Source organism: Lates calcarifer, linkage group LG3 (assembly GCF_001640805.2).
Source record: "Lates calcarifer isolate ASB-BC8 linkage group LG3, TLL_Latcal_v3, whole genome shotgun sequence".
NCBI classification, from domain to species: Eukaryota; Metazoa; Chordata; class Actinopteri; family Centropomidae; genus Lates; species Lates calcarifer.
This window is the reverse complement of record NC_066835.1, coordinates 22,682,646-22,710,441: the sequence shown is the minus strand read 5'-3', so window position 1 is coordinate 22,710,441 and position 27,796 is coordinate 22,682,646. Positions and strand designations below refer to the sequence as shown.

At 42.4% G+C, this 27,796-nt stretch overlaps 1 protein-coding gene across 1 annotated transcript in view; it reads left to right on the top strand.

Moving 5' to 3' along the window:
* The window catches only part of LOC108873897 (semaphorin-6D), a 146,085-nt gene that overhangs the window by 61,582 nt on the left and 56,707 nt on the right, over positions 1-27,796 (top strand). Inside the window, 15 exon segments of the mRNA XM_051069284.1 lie at positions 3,101-3,237; positions 11,807-12,047; positions 12,711-12,825; positions 13,112-13,169; positions 16,069-16,125; positions 16,424-16,487; positions 16,490-16,524; positions 20,736-20,826; positions 21,643-21,765; positions 22,782-22,870; positions 23,332-23,421; positions 23,560-23,687; positions 24,833-24,964; positions 25,050-25,205; positions 27,265-27,438. Of these exon segments, the coding sequence (XP_050925241.1) occupies positions 11,894-12,047; positions 12,711-12,825; positions 13,112-13,169; positions 16,069-16,125; positions 16,424-16,487; positions 16,490-16,524; positions 20,736-20,826; positions 21,643-21,765; positions 22,782-22,870; positions 23,332-23,421; positions 23,560-23,687; positions 24,833-24,964; positions 25,050-25,205; positions 27,265-27,438 (1,466 nt within the window). The 5' untranslated portion in view covers positions 3,101-3,237; positions 11,807-11,893.

Genomic DNA, 27,796 nt, shown 5'->3' with positions numbered 1-27,796 from the left:
GTGGTGATAGATGTGAATCCATGGTGGCAGAAAAAGAGAGACGCTGATGGAGAGAGAGAGAGAGAGAGTCACAGAGGATTAACCTTAGAAAACATGTGGGATTACTTTTGGACAAAAACTGTGTATGTGTGTGTGTGTGGATGATACAGATCTCGTTTCATGTGTCGGCTGTGACCATGACTGAAATGGTAACAGAGAGATATCAATGAAAACCAACCGCAGAGGAATCTGTGATCTCTGATCCCTGGAAACATCAGAGCAGCTCAGAGTCCTTCACTCAGTCCAGGTGTCCGTCAGGCGCTGACGACACCTGTCGTTCTGTTTTACAGCGATGTGACTCTGGTTCTTCAGGTTCGATCTGAGTGATAGTCAGCAGCTAAAACCAGCGTTCATCTCTGACATGCAGCTGACGCAAATATCAACTATTAGAAACAGAGTGATGCCTGTTTGTCTTATAAATGTTCTTTTTCTTCTTGTCAACAAAACCTCAGTAATGATGTGTCTGTCTGTGGCTCTCAGCTCCGACTCCATCAGTTTCTACTAAATCTAGCTAATGTTAGCTAGCTGACCTAGAGTTAGCTGCTGCTTTTACCAGCAGGTTTTAATGTTAGCTAGGTTAGCTGGCTAACGTTTGCACCCGCTGGCATCAAACTTGTTTTTCGTCACAGTGAAAACAGCAGAATGACTCTGAATAGTTTTTGGACTCAGATCTGCAGCATCTGGAAAACAGGAGAAACTCAGAGAAGCTGGAGCAGGAAACAGTTTTCATCGCTCGGGATATCAGAGTTAACAAATGGAAAGTTTTGCTTTAAATAAAGAAAGGTTCAGTATTTTCCTAAACCAGCTGCTGACTGTAGCTTTTATCGATCAAACAGGACGAAATATATGAAGCATTTGTTGGGGACTATTTTCAGTAGCGGATTAATCCATATTTAGTGCTGTAGTGAGTGTTCAGTCAGTTCAGTGGTTCAGTCTGCACCTGGAATTTATTGACAGCATGTAGATTTAAGAAGCTGGGCTCTTGAACCTTTGTTCCAAGGTTTCCATGTTCAGAGTCAGGACGTCAGAGTCGTTTTATTTTCTGTTTGAGACAAACGTCAGTTTCTCTCAGAGCGTCCGTGTTGATCATCCATCATGTGTCTCCTCCTGGTCGCTGCTCTGCATTCTCCCATGATCCTTCACTGTTTGACCCCATCAGAGGAGGTCGTCTCTAATTGGACACCGCTCGTCTTAATGGCTCCCATTAGCTCATTAGGAAAGGTTAGCTCATGCAAAAATTACCCGCTGCCTTGCTAACGAGCGCGACGGCTTCGGCTTCGTTAAGAGGAGGGTTTTATTTAAAGGAGCGCAGAGCAAACAGCACAGAGGAGACGAGTGTGGAGAGAATCACACTTCTTCTTCATGCTCTTTATAAACTGTACTCACCTACTGACGATCCGAAGGAAAGGAGAGGAAACATCTGGGTCTTTAATTTCCCACCAGTCTTCCTCCCCTCCTCTCTGAGAGTTAATCTAATGTGTGTGTTTACACTCTGTCTCGGCTCGGTGGATTTTCTTGAATGAGATCAGTCGGACAGATTCAGGCTTCAGGCCAGAAAACAACAGCTGATTAGATTTCAGTCGATCTGGATTTCTGCCATAAGACCTGAAGCCTCCAGAGACTTGATCTCCAGACCTCAGGCTGAGGGAATCCAATCAGCTTCAGCGTGGAGAGAAACTCATTGAGAAGTTTTGTTTATAGGGTTGCAAAGGGACAGAAAATTTCTGGTAAATCTCCAGAAACTTTCCACTGGAAGTTAAGATTGGAAATTTTAGACATATTCCAAGTTGGACACTTTAAATGAGAAATTTAATCGATTCTTTCATTGAGCAACAACAACAAACAAACAAAAACAAAACAAAATCCCGTTCAAGATGTAAAATCAAAGCATTGTGTGACTTCTGCTGAATTTACATTAAATCTGTTTTTTTTAACCAAGGTTATGGTGCAAGATTTTTTTTTTCAACTTCATTTAAGTTAAGGAATTTTGCAAGATTCCAGTTCATTCTAGTCAATTCACATGAATAGTTTCCAACTTTGACAGTTCCCAGACTTTGCAACACTACTCATGAATGATTTTCCCAGAATCCAGTTTGACATATTTGGCATCCTTGGAAATATTTGGAACTTTTTGAATCTGGAAGTTTGTGAAATTGGCAAAAACAAGTTGTGTTTATGGCCATTTAAAGCTGGTGTATACTGAATTGAAAAGTTCAGGGTTGATCACACCAGGTGCTTTTAAAGTGAAGTGGTTTTTCCCTCCTGCAGATCCAACCCACATTACTCTGGTGGTGTTTTTGGTACATTCTTACTGTTGCTGCAGGCGATCACTTCACTGTCAGTGAATCACTCGTGTTCTGGTGTTAGCGACAGCAATCAGTAGCAGCTACGTCCTGGGTTTTTATCCAAAACACCAAACGCTGAAAACTGTCGAGTATCAGAGGCAGGGGGTCGTACTCTCGGCCGTATTCTGTCACAAAGTTCCTGATTTAAGAGTCATTGAACAGTGATTGGACAGCATTTAACATTTGAGGAGCTGGGCTTGTTGGATGAAATGTTTTGGTTTATTTTCCTCAGAGGAGGTGAAAATAATTTAGGACTGTCACACAGTTTCAAACAGCTGCATCAAAAACACATTTTAATCGGTTAGAAAAATGCTCATGTGTTTACTGAAGATGAAATAACTGCAGGTGAATGACAGCTGCCATCTCCAGAGAGGAAAAGTGAGGTGAATTACACAATCAAACTGAAACTGGCATAAAACTGCTCTGAAAACAGGAAACACAGCAGGTGGATGAAATGGAAGACGATCAGGTGGATAAGTTGCTCAACTCAAACTCTTTTAAACTCTTAAAGGCTCACAGCTCACATTACACGTTAGGATAAAAGTTCACAGTGCTGCTGCTGCTTTCATTAAAACACGATGGCTGATTGTTGTCCACCCACATGGACGTGTCTTCTGTCCCTCGCTGTTCGAGTTCCTGAGCTGCCGTTTGAGGTCAGAAATCTGAATCAGACTGTCGTCATGTTGAAACTCTGTTTTCTGCTCATGTTGTTGCAGGACGTCTGAGGGGGTCCACCCCCGCCTCCTGACTTCCTCTTCACTTCTCGGACCACGGTGAGAACTTCCTGGACTGTCACTGCTGTCACCTGATTGGCTGGAGGCTTCACCTGTCCGTCACAGCAGATTTTCAGACTGTAAGTAAAAGAGTTTAGATGTTGGGAATTGATTTTTCCAAACAAAACAACTAAATACCCAGCCAGCACCAGCATTCTATGTGTCTGACATCATGATGAGAGGATTCCTACAGAGACAGAGTTTAACCAGAAACACCTCTATATATCACTACCAGACTCCATTGACAAAAACAGGGATTTTACCAGTATTCCAGCAGCTCATGTGTTGTGTGGTCAGTGGACTCTGGTAGAGATATATGGTGATGGTTTGGTCTGTTCTGGGTCTTTCCTGACTGACTGCAGTCTGTTGACATTAATGGAATCCATCAGTGGCTGTGAGCAGGAGCAGGAACATCATGTTGTTGTTGTTGTTGTCGTCTCATCACTTGTGTTGGCGTCAGTCTGCTGAACAGTATGGAGCGGTTCAATCTGTGTGTGTCACAAAGACAAAGACACAAAACACACCAGTAACGACAGCTGCTGCTGAATGAACGACTGAAACTCCCAGCTGCAGTGAAGGCATCACAGCGCCTCTCTCAGTCTAATTGAACATTATGATCAGAAACAATGAAAAGGAAATAACCAGCTTTCAAATAACCATCTGTTCCATTGTGTGTGTGTGTGTGTGTGTGTGTGTGTGTGTGTGTGTGTGTGTGTGTTATCAGATCATTTCTCCCTCTCTATTATTCTGTGATGGTCAGTTGTTGAAACAGCTTCCTCTGGTCTTCATAGCAGTTGACGCTTCACTACATTTCCCAGAATGCCTTCAGACAGTTTTTTCACGTGTCAGAGTTTTAATCAGAAATGTTGAAGCTGCATCGTCATCAGATTTATTTTCCTGACGCTGCTCAGGAGGAAGAAAACCAGATCCAGGTCTCTGTTCCTGGATCTGCTGGTTCTTCAGGAACTAACTCAGACCGGTCCTCACAAAGATAGAAGCACACACACACACACACACACACACATACACATGGAGTGCAGCGTCACCAATCAGCCAGGTGTAGCTGTTGCCGTGGTAACCAGATGATGGGGTGTCACTGAGCTGAGAAAGTGACCTTTGAGGATGAAGGAAGATGAGAAGGAAAGGAAAGAGGAGAGAGGAAAGAAAAAAAGAAATAAAAATAAGGAGGGAAGAGAGAAAGAAAGAGAGAGAGAGAGCAGCTGTGAAAGGACTGAAAGAAGAGAGGAGGAGTGATACTTCTTTTCTTCTCTCCCTCTCTGATGGATGGTCTGTCCATCCCTCCATCTTCATCCTTTATTTATCCATCCCTCGCTCGGTTACACCTTCACTCCTCCTCTGTTCTTTCTACCTTTTTATTTTCTCTCAATCACTGCACATCTCTCTTCAGTATCCTCCTCCTCTTCTCTTTCTTTCTCTTTTTTCTCTCTCTGCTTTTCTCCTTTCTTCAGCTCCATCTGCTTCTTTTCTTTCTTTCTTTCCATTAAAAGTTACTCAGCCGTCATTTTATTTCCTCTCTCTGTCGTTTACACAGTCGTCTGTTCATCGTTTGTGTTTCCCGTCCATCCATTTGTTCTCACTCGTTTCCTGCTGAGAGTCGTCGTGTTTTTTTTCTGGATAAAATGTGCATCTGCATAAATTCAGCTTCCTCCTTTTATCTTAAAGACTTTTGTTGTGAAAAACAGAGGAAGCAGATTCGTATTGAAGCTCTTCATCATCCTGTTCACTGTCTCGTTTTCAGTCGCTCAGTCTCTCTCTCTGCTCTAAAGTCTTTTTTAAAATTTGTCCTTCAGTACGACACACACACACACACACACACACACACACACACACACTCAGTGGGAGAAGCTGGTGGATTGCCTGTCAGGATGAAAACTGATTCTACTTTCTCAGTCTGGCACTCAGGGCGCCCATTCAAGGCCGACACACACACACACACACACACACTTTTATACCCCACACACACTTAAAGACACACACACACTCTGGTGGCACAGTTTCCTGTTCAGACACCGAAGCAGACACACACACAGGTGTAGACTAAAGTGCACCTGGACCTTCTTTTATACAACACTCATGCATACAATATCAGTTTCAACCAACCAGACTCCATTAACAAAAACTGGGATTGTTACTGAGTCTCACAGTAACAGACACACTAACAGATGGAGGCAGTGGTATTCCAGCAGCTCCCAGTAAAATCCCTGTTTTTGTCAATGGAGTCTGGTAGTGATATATAGAGATCACACTGCAGCAGCTGTTCTGTTCCTGATATGCACTGATTCCAAAGATTATTGTTCCTATCAATCATTTACACCCCAAAAAACATGGAGAATAAGGCCCAGTTAAAGGTTGATGATCCTTTTAGTTTAACCAGAAACATATAAAAACATACACTGTGTATATATCAACCATGTTTAGGTTGGAGGACATATTGAAAATGTAGATGTGAAGAATGGAGCAGAGGTTTGATTTTGGTGATTGATTGATGACTGGTTTAGAAGTGTTTGGTCTAACTCGTAGTTTATGGATATTATCCATGGTTCAGTTATGCATCGCTCAGACTCTAGTAAAAGCTCCTCCTGTCTTCAGCCTTTAGTTTGTGTTTAGCTTGTTGCATGTTTCTGCACCTACAAGCTTTGTGTGGTCAGAACGTCATGTAGACGTCACTCAGCTGAAATCCTGAAGACTAAAGACGACCACCTCCCTCCGTCCTCCACCTTCCTCTCTGGAAGCTGTAAATGACCAAATCGGTGGATTCGCCTTCCCTCTGCCGACCTTAATCTCATTACCAATTATCAGCGCTCATAATAAACACCTTTACCGCCGCCACAGTGACCTCTCTGACACCAATCCAATTAAAACCTCAAAGTCGTTCCGACGTTCTCCCAATAACGGTTAATCCTGCAGCTCCGGGGCTGGAGAGGTGATCCACCGGCCGACACAGGCAGTGATTTGTGGTTTGAATTATCTGGCACGCAAACAGGAAGCTGATTTCTATCAATTATCTAAATTAAAGCAGCAGCAATATTTCAAATGAGGAGGATGTGGCTTGTTACATAAATTAGTGTTCAGACTTCAATGGGACAGAAAGAGCAGAGGCAGATTAATAGATGGAGAGGAGCACAGGGAGATACTGAGGCAGGGTTTTCAAGGCCAATATCAATACTGATTGGACCAGAGAGTCACATACAAACCTGTCTGTAGTCAGACCACATGCTTAAAGATACAGTTTTGATCTGATGGTTCAGACAAACTGAACTTCTGAGACAAACTGTGGACCCAGGTGACTGTTTCTACCCAACAACTAGTTGATGATTAACCTTAGACTGATGGTATTTTGCATATATCTTCATTATTTTAACAACAAAAAGGTCGACTCATGTTACTGCCCTGATCTTTTTTAATCTGAACATTTATTGAAGTTAATTGAGGAAAGAGGTTGTGAAGCTCTTGCTCTGTTGTCAACAACACTTTGCACCAGGGATGGGCGAAATTAATTGGGATTTAATCGATTCATTCGTGTCAGTGAGGTTGTGCAGTCTTGAAGCAACATAATGTGTTGGATCATTTTCAGCTGAGAAAGAACGAAGCTCATGGTGAACATTATGATGCTGGTCATAACTTTTTTGTCTTGGAGCCTCAGTGGTGTGGTGTTTATCTGTGAAGATGATCTGATGAACTAAACCTGAAGGATCAGAAACTTTAGCTGCTCACAGTTTATTTTCTGGAATAATCCAAAACACAATGAAAAAATCCCATTGGCTTTTTGTGGAGGAACCAGGCTGCTGCTGACTTCAGGGCTGGACTACAGAAACACATCATCACTGCAGGAGTATTGACAGTGTGAATACAAACACAAAGAAGCCTCTGAAGGCCCCTCAGTGATCAGTTCTTCTCAGTGTCCTGAGAACTGATCGGTCCGAACACACCGACTGTCGCTCCGTCAGACGATGTTAAAACGTTGGAAGATGCCACATTTTAAATGATGAAATGGTGGGAAATCTAAATGAACCATGGCTGTAGAACAGTTAGAATACCACAAAGACCAGAGTCTAATCAATATAGGACATGTTCTTACATGTTATGTAACATGTAATGGCAGCAGCAGTCTGCTAAAGTCCTGGAGGCAGAGCTGTGGGCAGTACAGGGTTAAACACGTTCAGGTTAATGTCTTAACTCTGTCTGAAAGCAGTGTAATATTGATTAATCCTGCACTAAATGTATAATCAATCAAACTCCATCAGATGGGAGGACGGCAGCGGCTGAGGTGGATCAGATTTATGATCAAATCTGAATATCAGCCTTTTATATAAATCAGTTAATCTCCGCAGGGACCGGGAGGAAAAGTGAACTTCTGTTTGAGCTCCCCGGTGTGACGGATTAGTCCCGCCGTATAAATGACAGATTGTCCCCGTCGGCAGGAAGATCATGTTCAGGCGGCAGAAAACACGCAACGACAAGGAGGAGAACAAGATGTTTCAATTATCTAAATGAGCCCGGGCCGACTGACGGGGATCGCATCGAACGCCTCGATTTGTTCAGTCTCAGAGTCGCATTCAGTTTATCTGCTCAGACACAAAATTCAGATTCTTTTGATTCTTTTTCTGAACATAAAACAAGGAAAAGAGAGAAGAGAGGAAATGTAAAGTATGTGGGTGAGGCGAAGGAAAACCCAGAGGGACTTCGGAAAACAACCCCTGAGATGATAAACAACGAAACAGGAAGACAAAGGAGGGTTTGGATCTGACAGGTGCAGGTGAATTGGGTGAAATGAGAAACCAGGCGGCTTCAAAGATCAACAAGGAAAAAACCAAAATAGCAAGAAGAGAGAAGATAGGAGGAGGAAACTGCCTGTGAAACGGCTCATTGGAGTTAAGAGTGCAGTGTTTTTTCACGATTAAAATGTGGAAAAGTTTTAATTTTTCCTTCTGCAGCTTCATCTTGAGAAAACAGCAGAGCAACAAACAAGAAACATCAGTGATTTTATGTCCAGGTTCAGGTCAATAAAGCAGCTTTAACCCTGAAATCAAATGAAATCCATCTGTGTTAGTGGGCGTCGCTCAGTCCTCCTGCAGCCTCAACAGAGTCAATTAGTTCCTCCTCGTCCTTTTAAGAGCTCTTATTAGGAGATATCGACGTTTGTTTGAAGGGATGAACAGGATTCAGCCTGAGGTGACACAGCAGCTGATTTAATGAGAGAGAGGAGGCTGAGGCTCAAGTGGCCAATAAAGTCGGATTAAATTCAGGTTTAAACCATGAAATCAGTTCTGATTCCTGATCCTGTCGACTTTCCTTTTTTAAATTTTGGTCAGTTTTACCCTCAAAGTGTTTCCTTTCTGTGCTCCAGTTGATCCTAATTTATTTTACAAAAAGCTGCTGTCCTCACTCCGCATTAAACTACAGAACAATTTGACTAAAACATCAGCACGTGACTCTTTCATTAACACCTGGGTCGTTCCATGTCAAATCATCTTACGTTATGTTAATAAAGTCAGTGTATCTGACAACTATTGTGCGAAACATTCAGCTTGTATCTTTCTATGTTTCTGACGTATGGAGGCTTTTCAAAATCCTACTTTCAGCAAACAATGACTTGGCAAATATGCAGCTGTAGTCCAACCACTCAGAGGAGAAAGACATCTGATAGTGTAGAGAGAGAATAACCTGTTAACCAACCCTGGTGTCTGGAGTCAACGTCCAGACAAATGTGGTTCATGCTTCTTCTGTCTGTTGTCAGGCCTGCTGCACCTGAACGTTACATCCCTGATTTCAGGAGAGTGTGTCAGATCTCACCTGATCTCACCAGGTGTATGTACCTGCAGATGTGTGTGTGTGTGTGTGTGTTCAGACGTTCAGATGTAGATTAGTTTTGGGAAATGGGACATGTCTTCAGACAAAATGTCTCGAACACAAGACCTAAATAAAGTCACCTTTTCTCCAAGGTGAACTGTGCACATGTGTGTTGCTGTGTGTGTGTGTGTGTGTGTGTGTGTCAGTGTGTGTGTGTCAGTGTGTGTGTGTGTGTGTGTGTGTGTGTGTCCATTAGACCAGGCAGTTTGTCTCAGCCTTGTCTCTCTGAATGAGAATTGACATCAGGGCTGCTTTGGCTCCGAGGAGCAAATTAATGATTTAAAGGAATAAAACACACACACACACACACACACACACACACACAGAGGAGGCATATTGAAAGCTGCAGCTCGTCTCAGGGAGGTTATTCATTTTTTCAGATTTTCATTATTTGGTGGCAAAGACAAATCCTCCAGGTTTGACTAAGTCTGTGAATTATTAATATCATGTCTGTCTGTCTCCACACACACACACACACACACACACACACACACAGACTTTATAGACGTTAATAGGAAGCTAATGAGAGGAAATGTAGTTAATTCTGTGGAGTTCAGAGTCTCTCTCTTCTTCACCAGTTAAAACACTGAACGTCATGAACATGAAACTGATTCATGAGCCATTTATTTATTATAATGTTCTAACAGAGCTCAGCAGTAAAAATTAATTCCTGCATCAGTTCATTGTCAGTTGTGTAGTTGTACATTAAGAGAGTGTTTAATTCAGTAACGGTTACATGTGTTCAGAAGTCAGTTTTACCTTGTAGTCTGGAGACTCCTGCTGCGTTTGTGCTTTGTAATTCTCTCAGAAGAAAACCTGTTCCTCCCTAATAGAGTCCTGCAGGGATGATGTGGTTCTGTAGTCCAGTCCTGAAGTTTTGGATTATTCCAGAAAATAAACTGTGACCAACTAAAGATTCTGATCCTTCCAGGTTTAGTTCATCAGTCCTTAGCTTTTGGTTTTTGGTCTTTGGTCTTTAGTCCTCAGTCCTTAAGGCCTTTCTTCTTAGAAAGTTAGTGAGAGTTTGAAAGAGCGTGAGTAGAAACACAACGAGGCTGTAAAGGTGGACTGGTGAGTAGATGGGTTTTCATGTTAACGTCCCCGACAACCTCTGTAGTCTCATTTAGACACTCGTTAGCAACCGCCTTTTTTAAGACATGTAAAAGCTTCAAACATCAGGAGTGGGGGATTTACTGACCCATTTTATGTCGGAGAATAAAACCTGAAAATGTCTTGAGCTTGTGTTAAAACCACAGACCTTATTTCAGACATTTAACCAGAAACACACTGATAACAGGAAGAGCTAACATGCTAACATGCTAACCGACTTCCTGGTTTCAGGATCAGTCCTGCAGCTCTGTATAACACACAGGAGCTAAAAAGCTGACGAGCTGTTTCCCTGATGAACCTCTCCACATTAAATCTGTGTTGACAGTGAACACATGACCACAACAGCACTCTGCAAACAGCCAATCAAATTGCAGCGTGGGAGCAGCGACAGGTGTGTTAGCCTGAAGCTCTTAGCACCCGAGTACCTCCTCGTCTAATCACACCTCTGTAATGGAGGAGAGGAGAGTGTTAACATGAAGTCTGACTGCTGTTTGTAATGATGAAGAAAAAGAGGAGGAGGAAGGCAGAGGAAGACAGTGATGATGTTTTCAGATCAAGGTGGATAAGGCAAGAAGAAAGGACGATGAAAGAGAAGAGAGAAAAGAAGAAGACAAGAGGAGGCTTAAGAGAGTGACGACTCCTTTCTTCTTCTTTTTTAGTTCATTTCTAGACCATAGAAGAAGGGGGGTGGGCAGAGCTCATCACCTCTGGGACCACCTCTCTCCTTTTCATTTGTCACTTCATATGACAGAACGAGGCAGGAGAGGTGAGGAGAGACGACAGGGAGGAGGTGATGAAAGAGGACATGAGAGGAGAGCGTGTCACCTTCATGCCTCCTTCTTTTCTGCTTTGTCACCGTACGACAGAACAGGAGGAGGAGGAGGAGAGGGAACAGATAGGAGGAGGAGATAAAGGAGCAGAGGAGGAGGAGGAGGAGGAATCTCTATTCTCTGCTGGTTCTCCAGATCTGCCTGTCACATTGTTTTTCCCCTCAACCTCCGAAATCGTTATTCCACACCCGTTAGCTTCAGAGCTGCACAGAGGAGCAGCGATAAGGCCTCAGAGCGCCTGAAACCTCCTCTCTGATGGTCTGACTCTCCCGCACTGAGAACCCGTCCATTATGATCATGAAATACAGTGATTGGCCGGGTGTGCTCAGGTGTAAAGGTGTATAAACGTAGCCGAATTAGCTGTTAGCAGCTCCTGTTGTCAGTATATCCATGGATGTTCAGACAACTCTCACTGTTTTACTGTGATACTGAAGAAAAGTTAAAAACAGGCGGATTCTGAATGAAGTTCTGCAGCTATAAGGAACGTCTTTTTCTTTGTGATTTCAACGTGTTTATGGATATTTATTCATGATGGGAACCAGTGATGACGACACCTTCAAAAAGTGTGAATCACACTGAGTCTGACAGCATGTGCATCATGCCTGTGTTGAGATTTGACTCCTTTATGACGGAGAATTTGGAGGATGATGTTTGACGCTAATTGTGGCAGTTGGACGCTAAAGGTTTTATGTGGCGCTAACCGCTAGGCTACATGCTAATCCCTCATAATTTATAGCTGCAGCCAGAGAGGACACACACACACACAGACACACACACAACCTTGCATGTGTGTTATTAATCTTTTTGTATTGATCTTTTTCTCTCTGTTTCCTCGCAGCCGACGCCCACCATGACCTGCTGACATCATCACCCCCGCTCCCCCTTTGCAGTCCCCCCCTCCCATCCTCTCTCTCCATAAACAAAAATGGCCCCGACTGATTGGCTGTCACCGTGGCGACCGCCGCCACTGATGCTAATGCTGCTGCTGCTCGTCCTCTCTTTCTGTTTCCTGTCTGAGTCGGCCTCGACCACGCCCTTCCCTAAAGACCTGGAGCCAATCAACACGGTCGACTCGGAGCGTGAGTACATCGATCTGATTGGATGATGACGACGACATATTTAAAGCTGCATAAACTGATGACATGCTTGTGTCAAAGACTGAGCCATGCACGGCCAGTACAGTGAAACTGCAAATTCCTCATTAAATCAGTCAAGGTTTATTTAATTGCTCTCATGTTACTTGGATAACTGTGGCAATTCTGGAGCGAATACATGCCAACGAGCACAGGGGATATGTGCATCTATCAGACCTAAAGCTCATGATATCCTCAAGTCGATCGCTGGCCCTTGTGGCCACCACAGGAATCAGAGTGACTCAGGGAGGTAGTGATGAAAAATAACAATACAGGACTCTTTCCAGGCCTTGTAACTGGAATGAGTACACTTTAACTCCAGCTCCAGTAGCAATATCTTAAAGTTGCTCCAGTTGAAAGGTCGAAAGAAAGATGATACTGACTAATCAGATACTGACATAGTTCCAACTTTAAATGATGCCAACTAGCAATGGTCACCTGAGGGAAGTTGAACAAACTGAAAGTGAAACAGTTGCCTCTTTATTCGTTCATCCAAACCTTAGAACAAATAGATGAAATAATATCCATGAAAACGTCTCATCAACATGGTTTTTATATCTGAAAATGTTCTGTGTTTTCACACATCGACTGTGTTGTCTCCATCTGCAGAGTCGTACCAGTATCCAGGGTTTCAGGGTTTGCTTCAGGACAACGACACGCTGCGTCTAGGCCTGGACTTTCAGAGGATGTTACGCATCAACCACATGTTGTACATCGCTGCCAGGTCAGACAGAAGTCTTTATTAATCGTCTAAATTGGAGGAAATGTTTTTGACAATCATCAGAGAAATGTTGCACGAAAACCAAATTAATTTTTCACTAGCTGAAGAGTCCAAACTCGTAAAACTGAGGACAGAGAACAAGAACACAAAGGACACGCACACGTGTTTAATGCTGCTGTGTCACAAACAACCTCACAAAAATGGATATTAGCTGATGAGCGTGAGGAGCTGTTAAAGCTGCAGACGTGTGAATGTGTCAGGCTCTGACTATGTGTTTTAAACCCCTCAGAGATCACGTGTTTGCAGTGAACCTGACGACAGCTTCAGAGGAGTTCGTACCTCAGCTGGTGAGTTCACTTCTATGATAAACAGGTTATTTTTGGTGTTTGTTCCCTCTGGAAAACACAAACACATCTGCGTGGAGCTGTTGGGATGTCAGTATCAGCAGCACAAAAAGACGTCAGTCTGGAAGAGATTGACAGGTCCCAGCCTCAGAGCTGCTCTCTGCTGACCTCTGACCTCTGACCTCTGTGTGCAGCAGCTGCATGAAAACAGATTTTTATTACAGGAATCACCAGAAGGAACAACACTGTAATCAACACACTGACATCTGATGAGTTTAACACTTTTTGTTTGAGATATTGAGGCGTTACACAGCTCAACATCTCAACTCACCTACTCTCATCATAGGAAGAAGTGATAGAACAAATAAACTAAACAAAAATAAACTAAATAATTCAAGAGTAACTGACAGGATTTTCCATGAGCACTGGCTGGATGACCAGACATTAAAACATGTTCAGTTGACTACTTTCTCTCTGTTTCAAGTCACTACGTCTGAGAAACAAACCTGTCTTTTAAAATGTTATCAGACAGAATCCATCAAAATAAGCATTTCTGTAGTCCAGCCCTGAAGTTATTTCAGAAAATAAACTGTGACCAACTAAAGTTTCTGATCCTTCCAGGTTTAGTTCATCAGTCCTTAGCCTTTAGTCTTCAGTCTTTAGTCCTCAGTCCTTAAGGCCTTTCTTCTTAGAAAGTTAGTGAGAGTTTGAAAGAGCGTGAGTAGAAACACAACGAGGCTGTAAAGGTGGACTGGTGAGTAGATGGGTTTTCATGTTAACGTCCCCGACAACCTCTGTAGTCTCATTTAGACACTCGTTAGCAACCGCCTTTTTTAAGACACGTAAAAGCTTCAAACATCAGGAGTGGGGGATTTACTGACCCATTTTATGTCCGAGAATAAAACCTGAAAATGTCTTGAGCTTGTGTTAAAACCACAGACCTTATTTCAGACATTTAACCAGAAACACACTGACTCTGGGACGAGGGAACAGGAAGAGCTAACATGCTAATATGCTAACTGACTTCCTGGTTTAAGGAATAATTCCTGTAGCTCCCTGTTTAATTCTATGCAGTTGTGACTTAAATACAACAGACCACACCTGACATTACAGGTGTGGTCAGAAGTGAAAGAAAACTTGAGTTGCTCTTTAATAATTTGGTCGACTACATCACGTAGACTCCTCGGTGCTGTAGATCCACTCTGTGATTTATTCTTGCATAAGAATCTTTTTCCCTCAAAGCGCCCAGAGCAGCATCAGACCTGACGACTGACAGCAAAATATCCTTTTTTTACTTTTCTGCACAGTCGACGCAGTAAATATCAGACCGACAGAACAAAACTGCAGCAGCTGGTAACGTCTGAGGCAGCACAAAGGACACGCTTCCTTTGATCCGCACACATCCTCCTCCTCATCAAAGAGAAAAGGTTACAGGGTGGCTCCTGACAGTAATGGGCCTCCTTCTCTCAGCCTGAAATCACCTTCATTATAATCCACCGCGGAGGCTTTTCACATAATTCTCCAGAACAGATATTTTTCTCCATGTCGGAGGGAACAAAAGCTGCTGCTGTTGTGTTCAGGTTCATGTAGGATGGATGGTGGAAATAGACCTGTGTTCATTTTGGTCGTGTGAGGGTTAAAAATACTGTGCAGTGACACTACAACAGCATCTGTTAAATCTGGGTTTAATTACCTGAAAAAACAACAGTGTTTTGTTGATGTGAGGCGGCCATGTTTGTAGGACAATCCAAGTTTCCTGGTCATAATGTAGAGTCCAAGTTGGGAAAGATTCAACCGCAGTCTGAATCCACAGAGACTCACTTTTTCTGTTTGGGTTCACCTGTAACGAGCTGTGAAACATATTCATCGTCTGTGTTATTTACAGTGTCGCTGGTACATGTGGTGTTTTGTTTACCTGCTGCATGGAGTCATAATCTCAGGTCAGCAAAAACCTCAGGCTTTAAAGCAGCAGTGTGAAGGATTTAGTGACATCTAGTGGTGAGAACGCAGATTACAGCCAACTGAATACTAAGACCACTGGAGGTAAACCAGATTAACAGCTGCTGTTTAGCTCATCTCATGATTCTCACACGTCCTCTCTCATTTAAATCTTATAACAAAGCCTGAAAAAGCCGAGCTGCTTTTTTAAGGCGCCCACAGATCTTAGTTAAAATGGGAGAGTTTCACAGTCTAGGAACGACCAGGGCGCAGAAGGAGAAGAAGTAGAAGTAGAAAGCCTTTACTGTCACTGTTACTCCTGTACGCTGCCACAAAGTAAAAAAAAGACTTAAAGGAAAATAAAAGAAAATAATCTCACAAACATTATCCAGAAACCCAGAGTCCAGTTTAGATAAATAATAAAATAATAAAATATACAGAATAATTTGAAGGTGTCTTGAAAAGAAACTTGTGGGAAAATTAAGAATGATGAGAATGATGAATGATGTTCGACAGGTGATCACAGGGTCTCTGAGCTGGATTCTGTGTTTGTTGTGGAGCAAGTGAAGAGTGATTTAGGATCAGGGTCAGAGATGTTTTGGACTTGGTCGAAGGTGTTGCAGCAGAATCCAAGGATGATTTGTGAAGACAGATGAAAAGATAACTCTGCTGCTTTTAGACTGGAAGGAGCTGCAGCCTGCCTCAGGCTGTGGTTAAAGTTTTATCACCTGGTGTTTTTATGACTCATGTTTTCTGCTGGTTGTGTGATTAGAGCAGTTTCCTGAAGAACAACCAGATGAGCTGGTTAAATAGAGTTTAATTACATGCAGTCAGATCTGACTCCTGCTCCTCCTCACCTGCTGTTTGTGTTTATTTCTCATCGACTCCTCAGCTCAGAGGAAATGACACCTGTCACACCTGCTCACACTCACTCCTTGCTCCTCTTCTTCCTCCTGTGTTTCAGAAGCTGACGTGGAAATCCAAAGACGTCAGCAAGTGCACGGTCAGAGGGAAGAACAGCGTGAGTTCTTATATTCTCCTCTGGTTGTAACAGCTAAAACCGTCTGATAGTTTAAAATCAGTGTTTCAGCAGCTGTTTGAGAGACATTTCATCCTGACAGGTTTGATAAACGAGCGGCGTTGACACTCTTTTGTTTAGAGTTCACCGACACCACAGATAAAATTAGACAGACTCTTGCAGCTTCAGAGAAACGTTTTCATCCCTGCAAGGAGGAGATTTTATCACATCCGTTAGGTGATTAATGAGGCCGTCACATTTCTTTTAAACGTCTCGCTGTGTGTGTGTGTTTGTGTTTCAGGACGAGTGTTACAACTATGTTAAAGTCCTGGTGCCCAGAAACGACGAGACACTGTTCGCCTGTGGACCAACGCTTTCAACCCCACCTGCCGAAACTACAGGGTACACACACACACACACACACACACACACACACACACACACACCTGTCCTCTCCTGTGTTGTCCAGGTAAGGAAAAGACAAACAGCTAAGAGCGGCCACCATCAGCTTTTTATGTTTCTACTCGTTAATTAAAACTTCTTTTCCAACTGATCTCCAACATTCAGGCAGCGACGCTGGAAATAACTTAATGCTGAAGATGAAGAGCAACTTAACTCACATAAAGTTTCTTTACATTTTCAGAAAATGCACTGAAATCACACAATTGAGTCTAAACAACAGTCATGTATCTAACATAGGTAGAAACAGCAGAGACAGCAACAATTACAACAACAAGAATTATAAAAGAAAAATGTAAAGTAAGGAATATAAATCTGAAAATATAAAAACCAAGAAAATCTTTAAAATTCATACAGGAAAAGAATTTAAATTGCAGTTAAGTGCAAAGTTGCAGGAAGAACATTTTGTGAGGATCTGTACAATATTTACAGTGAGCTCACTGATGTGTAACCGGCTTTAAATGATGAATAAATACAGATAAGTGCAATATTTACATCTAAGAACAGATGTGCAAAACTGAAACTGAAGTATGTTGAAAATATGTCAAATATATGTACAGTATTCCAACATAAAAGCAGATGTGTAACTGGTAGTGAATACAGTGCCAGTATATTCTGAAAACTGAAGGTATGCACAACTTCACCCTGAGTTTCAAGAGCTCGAAATCAACATCACTGATTTTAGTCTGGAGGTCACAGAGCGTCCCTTTTCATCAGCTGGTAACACAATGAAACACAGTGAGAAGATTCAGTCCGGAGCAGCCGAGGATCAGGACAGGACACTTCCTGAGACTCTGTGTTCTCATACAGGGACGAAACACTGGGTTTTGCTGCAGCTTATACTTCATTTCACTAAACTCAGACCTGCTGTCTTCGTGGACAAAAGACAAAACGGTGTTAACACATTCTACAGCTGAGTTCAGAGGAACAAGACCTGATGAAACTGAGACAGACAGAGTGAGAGTTAGATGTGTCACTGAAATAATCAGTTTATACGCTGATGACTTTATTCTGTTCAACAGTAAAATTAACCCATTGTCTCAGTGCGAAGAAAACTACTTCCTGTTCAGGGACCTGGTTTAGTTTTTGTACTGACCCCAAACAGCAGTAGAATGAAACCTGCAGACAGAATCAGTTCTCGGGACGTTAACATAAACTTAGTTTAAACTTTACCAGAGCTCAGAGAAGTGAGTTCAGGACTGTCAGACCAGAGTCCAGGTTCACATCCAGAGTCCGGTCTGTCAGTTTAGACAACTAAAGCTCAGGTTCAGGGAAAGATGGTGGTTTAGTGTTGAGTTTCTGTTATCTCAGAGGTTCGATTCAGAAACACCTGCAGTCTCTCTTTTCCCTCCTTAACTTCATATCTGTCTCTAACTGGATGAACATGATGAAGCAGAACAACAATCTGCAAAATAAAACTTAGTATAGGGTCTTTCAGAGAGCTGGTGTTATGGGTCAGTTTTTAGTTAAACAGTTTTAAAACAGAAGCTTTGTAAAGATTGATAATAACATGAAGTATCTGCAGTTTAAATATAACCTTTAGCATCAGTGTTTCAGGATGTGTGTGTGTGTTTCCTCTCAGCTGTTGAATCATCACTAACGTCGGGTTAATGAGCACAGAGAACCAGGCGACTTTTATTCTGACGGCGTTCCCCCGCTCCATCTCTCTTCCTAATTGAAAGCGTCAGGCAGCTCGAGACGCTGCGTTGACACCGAACGCAACGCCACAACAAAAGACACAATCTCAGGCGTCGATCCACAGTTCCTGCCGTGGAGCTGGTTTGATTGGCAGGCTCTGACCCCGTTTAGCTGAAGCTTCGTGCACTTTGAAAGCTCCAGCGGCAGGAGGGAAAAAAAAAAAGAACAACAACATTTACCTGAAGACGAGGAGCTCTCCTTTCTGTTTCTGAAGAGTTTGGAGCTAAAACCAGATCCACAGCTCTCAGGAAAAACACTGACGTCTGCTCTCACTTCATGACTGATGACACGAGATAAAATCAGTTTAGAGAACAGGAAGTCATTTGAAGGCTTTTTAAAGCTGTTTCACAAACAGCAGAGATATTTTATAATGAGATTAAACAGGTGGACTCAGGTGTTTCTTAGTCAAAGGAAATTCACTTCAACAAGAATCTGAAAGTTCAGTCTTGACTCTTGGTAAATGTTTGAAAGCTCCAGAAAATGTACTTTGTGTTTAGATGTATATGTTGCTTGTGACGGAGCTGTGAGCTTTAGTTGTCAGTCAGTAAAGTGACACCGGCTACACACAGCAGGACTAGAATATTCTGGCTGTTGTAATGTAGAGACTCTGAGGGGCGTAGAGTCAAAGCCTGTAGGTTGTACCGGACTTTTATGAAGGAAAAGCTCTGGGTTTACCAGTCGGTCTACGTTCTGAACCCTCACCTGTGGATCATGATCTCTGTGCAGAAAGAACAGGATCATGGACACAGTCGGCTGTTTCCTCTGCAGGGTGAGGAGCTCGGAGCAGAGCCTGAGGTGGTATCTTTCTGAATAAATGATAAAACATTAAATAAAATCCTGACTTTTTCAGTTCCCTGCGAGACGTTTCAGTCTTTGATGCTGAAAACTGTGGAAACTGTGTTTTAAATGAACCTGACACAGTTAAAAGCTAGTGATAAAAAAGGATTAAAATGTCCACAACCCTTCAGTTTCCTCTCCTGTGGGGAAAGATACAAGTTACCAGGCAGGTCCTGGAAACTTCCTGGAGTGTTTTTCATTGAACGACAGGAGGAGGTCATCATGAACACTGAGTAAAGACGTTGTTCAGACAGACAGACAGAGCACACACAGAGGAAAAAGCCTTTAATTAAAGTGTGCGATTAAATGTTTAATTTAATTTGAGGATGATTCACAGGGCGTCACCTCGGTCATCCTGAACTCTAACGTCAATTAAGACACAATAGAAGAGAGCAGAGGAGAGAGTAGAGACATGGACGTGTGGAGGATGAGGAGAAGAAAGAGGAGTGACCTGTTATCGCTCCGTCCTGCTTCGTGATGGATGACTGACAGAGTGAGGGCGAGCAAGATAGAGAGAGAATTAAAGATGGAGAGCGAGGTCAGGGAGTGCAGGGAACAGCAGCCTCAGAGGTCTGTTAGCAGCTCAGCTAACGTTAGCCTCAGTCCTGTCAGCTCACAGCTAACATGTCACATACGAGGGAGCTGAACAATGAAACACACTAATAACAATGACAATAATTCTTAATGCAGCAACATTACACAGAAACACAAAACTCTCAGGGTTTGACAGAGAGAGATTTTTCAGGGTGAATAATTTCCACTGTTTTGCAGGTAGTTTATCATCCTGTCACAAGTGATAACAGAAAAACAATACATTAAAGGCTGACTTCAGTATTTTTGAACCAGGTTCAGATTGTTATTCTAAGTGATTCCTACAGAGACAGAGCTTTTTATTAAAGAGTCAGATCCTTTTAGTTTAACCAGAAACATCACTATATATCACCACCAGACTCCACTGACAAAAACAGGGATTTAACCAGGAGCTGCTGGAATACCACTGCCTCCATCTGTTAGTGTGTCTGTGTTACTGGTGTGACTTTCAGTGGTGGAAGAAGTAATCAGATACTTAGTAGTAGGAAAAGTAAGTAAGTAAAAGTACCACACAATAAGACAAAAAACAAAGTGGTATTCCAGCAGCTCCTGTGTTCTGCTCGATTAAAATTCAGGCTTTTGTCAATGGAGTCTGGTGGTGATATATAGAGATGTTTCTGGTTAAACTGAAAGGATCTTACTCTTTAATAAAAGCTCTGTCTCTGTAGGAATCCTGTCATAATGTAGTGTAGTTGTTAAGTTTGTGTTTGACAAGAGGTAAAGCACCTGTCAAACAGCAGGTCAGACTGTAGCTGTTTATTTCACAGCTGAACTATTAATATCATCGTCAGAGCTTTATTATCAGAGCTGTTGGTGTATTATTAGCTCAGGTACAGTAACATGAAGCGAGTCCCTGCTGAGCGCTCACTTAGCAGCACTATTATCCCCTGTGCTGACTCGCCGCTGTGAATAATATTAGCTCGATTATTCACAGAGGAGTTGGTGAATGAGGAGGAAGTTTCATGATGATGACTTTGTAGCTGCATTTTAACTTTAACCTTCCTGTTCCTGTTTCTTCCTCCTCTCAGATGACCTCTTTGGAGCAGGTTGGCGAGGAGGTGGTCGGCCAGGCTCGGTGTCCATTTGAGTCTGGTCAGTCCAATGTCGGACTGTTTGCAGGTGAGCCAAACGTAAAATGACTGGATCAACATTTCTACCTGAAGTTGTTTTTTCTGCTGCTCTGTCATGTCTTCCCCCAGTGTAGAGACATATTATAATATTTATTAATTATGTCCCTGACACATGTTATAATCAAATTTCAGCGCGTAAACTACTCCAGCAAAACATACGTTTTTAGTAGCCATGACGATCTAAAGCGCGAAAAACTTCCCATTGAAAATGAACGGGAAGTTGTTGTGAAAATGTTCAAACCCACCCCTTTTTGGAACCACATTATTTCATCATACGTTCACATAGAAACATGGCTGAAACTTTAAACAGGTCACATGACCTGAGCCTGTTTCAGTTAAATCTTCATGTTGATAGCTGTTATAGTTTTAATGAAATCACAGTTTAAATTTTATGTTTTTTATTTTCCCGTGTCAGAGTTTATAATGGGTGTGTATTGTGCGGAATGTTCAGGGTTAGAGTGTGTGACATCATCACTCTAACTGTCACCTCTGAAAATTTTACCATAAAAATCTGATTCAAACCTCTTTTAATTCCCACAGTTTCCAACCTACACAGACACTTTCTATATGAAGACGTAGAGAAATGTGTCCTCTCTCACCCAGTGTGACTCCCATTGTCACATGACTCACAGATTGTGAATAAATCTCCTCCAAACACAGAGAGCGCTGACCCACAGTCCCATAGACTGCCATGTTAAACTGAGATGGAGGCTGTTTTAAAACTGTGACGGAGCCTAAACTGTAAACAGGACGTCCACATATAAAACATCAGAGTCTTCACTGAAACATGTTTCTGTCTCATCAGGAGGAGACTTCTACTCGGCCACCATGACGGACTTCCTGGCCAGTGACGCCGTCATCTACAGGAGCCTGGGAGATGGACGACCTGTCCTCAGGACCGTCAAGTACGACTCCAAGTGGCTACGAGGTAATTTATTTACATTTTTTAAAATTAAAACATGTGACACTTTATCACAAGCTGCAAGACGTTGAACTCACTCTCATAAATCATAACCTCACTTTTAAAGCGTTTGCACGGACTACCTTACGTTCTTATTTTTATGGCCTTATGGGGCGAGGCGCCTACTTACATTATTGAATTGCTCCATCCCCATACCACCGTCAGGCTCCCAGATTCCTCAGGCATTTGTGTTTTATGTTTATTATGTTTGCTTGTGTGTGTCTCCCTTTTAGTTTTTATGGCATTGGTTGGTTTTTAATTGATACCACTGCAGAGCACTTTGTGGTGCGCTGTACAAATACACTTTACTCATGATGTTACATGATGGAGTTTAAGCTGAGCTGGGAGGAAATGTGTCTCTTTCTGACAAATGTTTCCAAACAATAAATTGAATTTGATCAAAAAAAAAAATCGAATCGCCTCGTCAGCTTGCTTGGATTTTTGTAAAGTTTTCAGTTATTGTTGTTATGAAATTTGAAGACTGTCCTTGAACAGAGAGACAGGTTACAGCTTCAAATATGTGGAGATTAGTTTGGTTTTCTTCAGCTTTTACAGTAATAAATGACACAGTAATGTACCAGAAAACTCTGAGATGATTATCTGTGATTATGTTTGACATTTTACAGACTTAATAATTCAGTTATTATCATTTGTTTTAAAACATTTTAGGAGTTACTGAAGCATTCATCGAGTTAAAACTGTTACAGACTCAGATATTATATAGTATTACATATATTAATTCCATATAAACTCAGAGTTGGAACCAACAAGTTCAGATTATTTCTCTGTGGAGTTTTAAAGCGATTCAGGAGAACCAGTAAGTGAAGAAGGTCTGATGACATTTTATCACTCGATAACCAGCGGGACGTGTTGAACATCACGGACTGATGATGAGAGTGTATTACAGAGAAACAGGATGAGCAGAGTTTTACCTTGAAAATGGAGAAAATAGACAATGATATTCCTCCTCTGTTCCTCTGCAGAGCCTCATTTCCTGCACGCCATCGACTACGGCAACTACGTCTACTTTTTCCTCAGTGAGATCGCAGTGGAGTACACCACCCTGGGCAAGGTACGTCTGTCTGTGTGTGAATATTTAACTGTAAAGGTGAAGAGGTAGCTGAAACTGTATGGATATTTGTGTATGGACATTTTTCAAAATGTATATATAACTTTTAAAGAGGGAGAGAGGAAAAACCATCACCAATGCCTCACAGACGTTTTAAATTGTGGAGTTTGTTGGTAGAGATAATTAAAGGACAATGAACCTGGTGTTATTTTCTCATGTTGTTGGGTGTAAATGTTTTATAGAGTAAGAAGAGTAAGATCCTTTTAGTTTAACCAGAAACATCACCATATATCACTACCAGACTCCATTGACAAAAACAGGGATTTTACTGAGGAGAACACAGGAGCTGCTGGAATACCACTGCCTCAGTACAGGGTCTGAATACGATCGATCTGTGAAAACACAGTGGATTGAATTTCTTCTCTCGCTCCTCCCTCACTGATCCATCCCTCGCTCTCCTCCAGGTGGTGTTTTCTCGGGTCGCCCGGGTGTGTAAGAACGATAACGGTGGATCTCCCAGAGTCCTGGAGAGATACTGGACCTCCTTCCTCAAGGTGACTTCAAACTCTTGCCTCCGTCACAACTTTAACTTTAAGGATCTTTTGTTTGTTTGTTTTCTATCAGGACACGTCAGAGTGTGTTATTGTTCTATAACTACACACTCTGCTGTGTGTGTGTTGTGTTGTGTTCAGGCTCGTCTCAACTGTTCGGTTCCTGGAGATTCCTTCTTCTACTTCGACGTTCTTCAGTCTCTCACCAACGTGCTGCAGATCAACCAGAGACCTGCTGTGGTCGGGGTCTTCACCACTCAGGCCAACAGGTACACGCTGTTGGATATCTCAGGAACACCTCCAGGGGATTTCTTCAAATTTGCACAAATGTTCACTTGGACTTATAGATGAACTGATTAGATTTTAGTGGTCAAAGGTCGAAGGTCACTGCACAAAACATGTTTTTGGCCTTAACTAATTAACTGCAACTAGACAGTTTGGTCGGGTTACTTCCTAACAGGTTGCAGAGTTAAACTGTAGAAATGGTTATTCCCAACTCTGATTTTTTTTCTTTTGACTTGTTCAGAGAACCTTTTTTTTTAGTTTTTCATAGAAACAGCAAAGAGTATTAATTCTTTAGTTTATTGAAAGAAAACGAAAATGTGGAGGTAGAATAGTTTTCACTGAATCGCTGAATGATAGTTAGAGACAGAGTTTGTGTTTTTGTCTCAGTATTTGTGGATTAGAATAATCACTTTGTTCCAGGTTCATCTCTGCGAATAAGAACTAATGTCAAACCTCGATTGTGATGATGTTTTTTGAACAGTAAAGTCTTTTTTGTGTGTGTCAGGGCATATTGGGAAAGTTTGTCCTACAAATGAAAGTCACTCTGCAAAAACTTAGCTCTGAAAAACAAGAAGAAAAGGCAGAAATATCAGAGAAACATTTACCTCATTTTATTGCTGAGTTTTTGCAGCAGCTTTATAATTCTGCTAATTCTAGTTTCAAGAATTAAGTTACAAAACCTCAGCTCTAATAACTTATTAAGATAATTAATGACAAAAAGGCTTGAAACAAGTGAAATACTCCTACATAACAAAAAGAAATATAATGTCAGACAAAAAACAGTGTCAGTGTGGAGAAGTCTGTCCTCTCTCCATCTTTTTCCACTGAACTCTCTGTATCTGTTTACACAGTCAGGTTTATATAATATTTGAGTTTACTTTGTGATTCTGCTCTGAGGCTGAGGTTTCATCACTTTTCAAAATTTTTCATTTTAAAGTTTTCAGGTTTTTTGGGGATCTTGGGATGAAGTTTGTTTTGGTTTAGTTTCAGTTCAGTTTCATGAGTTTGGACATGGATAAATGTCCTCAGAACCTTCTTTGTTTTTGTGTTTTCATCTACCTGGTCTCAGAGGGACAGGTTTATTTGTAGTATGTTGAACGTGAATCTCTCCGTCTGTCTTCCTCTGCAGTATCCCCGGCTCTGCAGTTTGTGCTTTCTACATGGACGACATAGAGAAAGTCTTCAACGGGAAGTTTAAGGAACAGCGGACCAGTGACTCATCCTGGACTCCGGTACCTGACGAGCAGGTTCCCAGACCGAGGTGAGACACCAGACAGAGCATTATCTAAACCCAGGATTATTTGAAACCAGAATTACATTTAGGCATTGACGCTTTTTTTTTTCAGACCTGGTATGTGTGCTGGTGACGGTCCAGCTGCAGAGTACAAGTCGTCGGTTCAGTTTCCAGATGAGACGCTGACGTTCATCAAGTCGTATCCTCTGATGGACGAAGCTGTTCCCTCCGTCAATGACCGGCCCTGCTTCACCAGGACCTCCAGCAGGTAATAAACACACATACACATGGAAATAATATGTGTGGAATCCCAACAGTAACTAAGGGTTGGGTTGGACTCCCCCCAAGCATGCAGGGAAAAAAGGTGACTGAAAGGCCTTAAAGATGGGGTTGACATTAGGGATGCAAATGCAGGATTGTTAAAATCCTGGCTTGAACCTGGCTCAACCTTTGATGCCAATGCGTTGTCTGTAGCTCCTGCTGGGGGATCCCAAGGCATTCCCAGGCCAGATGAGACATATTTTCCCTCCAGTAAGTTCTGGGTCTACCCTGAGGTCTCCTCTGGAATCCGTGGAAATCTTCCAAAGGAAGTCGCCCAGGAGGCATCCTGACCAGATACCCAAACCACCTGAACTGGCTCTGAGAATCACCTCCTTACTGTGGTGGAGGGGTTTTAGGTGCCCCTGGGAACGTTTGAGCTGTTTTGTTGGGGGCCCTGGTAGGGTCTCCCAAATTGGTGCTGAGGAATGGTCCAGATTAAGAACGATTCAAAGCAAAGTCACTGCTCCATGGATCCACTACCTGCGGGGACAGGCGGTGGGGTTAGGGTTAGGGTTAGCCACTGTCTCAAAAGTCTCAGGAGTCAAATTGATTAGTGAGGTGAGTATGGTTTTCGTCTCTAACGCTGCTCTATGCGCTCATATGACATGCAAACGCATGGTTTTCATGAAACTCATTAAACTCCGTAATCACTGATTCAATTTTCATGAAACTAATACATGTCTCTGCTGCATTGTGACATTTAGTGCGACTTTTATTTACCTGTTTCTAACTGAGTGATTTGTGTAGAATGATAATTTTCACTTTTTTCAGATAATTAAATCAGCATTTACCAAACACAGTGATTTACAACATGCAACAGTAAAATTATCTTCAGTCTCTAGACTGTTGTCAAATGTCAGAAAATTAAGAAAAAAAATCTCTTTTTATCAAAATGTCGCCATTTAGCTGCCACTCATATCCCAATGACTCAGCTTCAGCCATAGGTAGTTTTAATCAATAACCACCAAACACTGTTGTCAGGTTGAAATGAGAGAAAGAAGGAAGTGGAGGATGTGAGCTCCTCCCCGAGGAGGTGAGGTTTGAAGTTACGGCAGCTCTGAGAGTCAGTGAATCCACCGTCATGACCTGAAGCTGTGAGGATAATCATCGGTATCAGCTCTGATTAGTTGTCGGCTCACAGGAAGTCCTCCCTCCCTCTCTCCCTCTGAGTCTGTGTCGGTGCTCCGAAAATCTCTGACCTTTTTAATCTGCGTCTGCAGGTTTCAAATGAGTTTCTGATGGATTCTAATTACCAGACGGGAATGGGGGAATGAGATGCTTAATTCCACATTTGAATTAGCCTCCGCTCTGGAAAGGCCTGAGCTGACCCAGATAATGATGATGTCCAGCGGACAGAACAGATCCTCCACTCTGTTATATAATCTGAGTGTGGGACAGTCAGAGCTCTCTGAGGTACATGGAGAACTGAAAATTATGTTTGTTTGTTTTTTAAGGGAGCCCATTTAACCTCCACATACATCATATACTCCTGGAGGTTATTGTCCGCCTACATTTTTTAGCTTCTCATTTTCAGGGAGAGGGAAAGTGATGGCCTCACTTGTGCCTGGGACCACATGATCTCAGGTAGGGCTGGGCGATATGGCGAAAAAATATGATCACAATTTTTTGCCCAATTTCTCTGATAGGATCTTCTATGTAGAGGAGCAGATTAGTCAGCAGTTTGTTAGCTGTTAGCCCTGCTAGGACTTAGTGTGGACGGACAAACAGCATCTTCATCCTCTCTGTTTGGTCGCTGGGATGAAAGCTTTTCAACTAATTGTAAAGATTTGTTGTGTTTCCATATTTGTTGGTATCGACCGGCAACATGTTTTTCAGGCCATCTTCATCTGGGCTTCGTCACATTTAAGGAAACCAAACCACTTCCATATAATCGATGTGCTGTGACCTTTCTTATCAACAGTTTTGTGTTTGGAGGATAACGTGAGTTCTTCACTTCTATGCCTTTCAATTATCAATTAATCAAAGCTCCGCTTTCTTCCTCCCAGGTCCAAGCTGACCCAGATTGTGGTGGATGTCTCGGCTGGTCCCTACAAAGACCGGACGGTGATGTTCCTGGGCTCAGACGACGGTCGAGTCCTGAAAGTTTTGGCCAGCACGCATCCCAACGACAGCTTCGGATCCAAGCTGCTGGAGGACATTGACGTTTACAACCCGTCCAAGTGAGACTCACATCAGATGTTTATGATGTTGATCATGACTTGCCTCAGCCCTGATGTCAAGCACCAGTCTTTAGCACTCAAGATGAAGGAAACTGGTCTTTTTTCAGCTTTTTTGAAGATGTTTCATGAGTTCTAAAGGTTGGTTGGGGAGTCCCAGGTATTTAACCTTTGATAGAGGTGGTCCTGAGAGTTGTTGACCAACCCTCTCATGTCATGTGAGTCGTTTGGATCACATGGGTCAAGGTGTGACTGGGGGTTAAATCGCCTGGGAATAGATCAAGACTGTGTTATAGGTGGCTGATAGTTAGATTCCCCAGTCAGCTTTTAGAACCGATGAGGCCTTTCAAATTAGAGATGA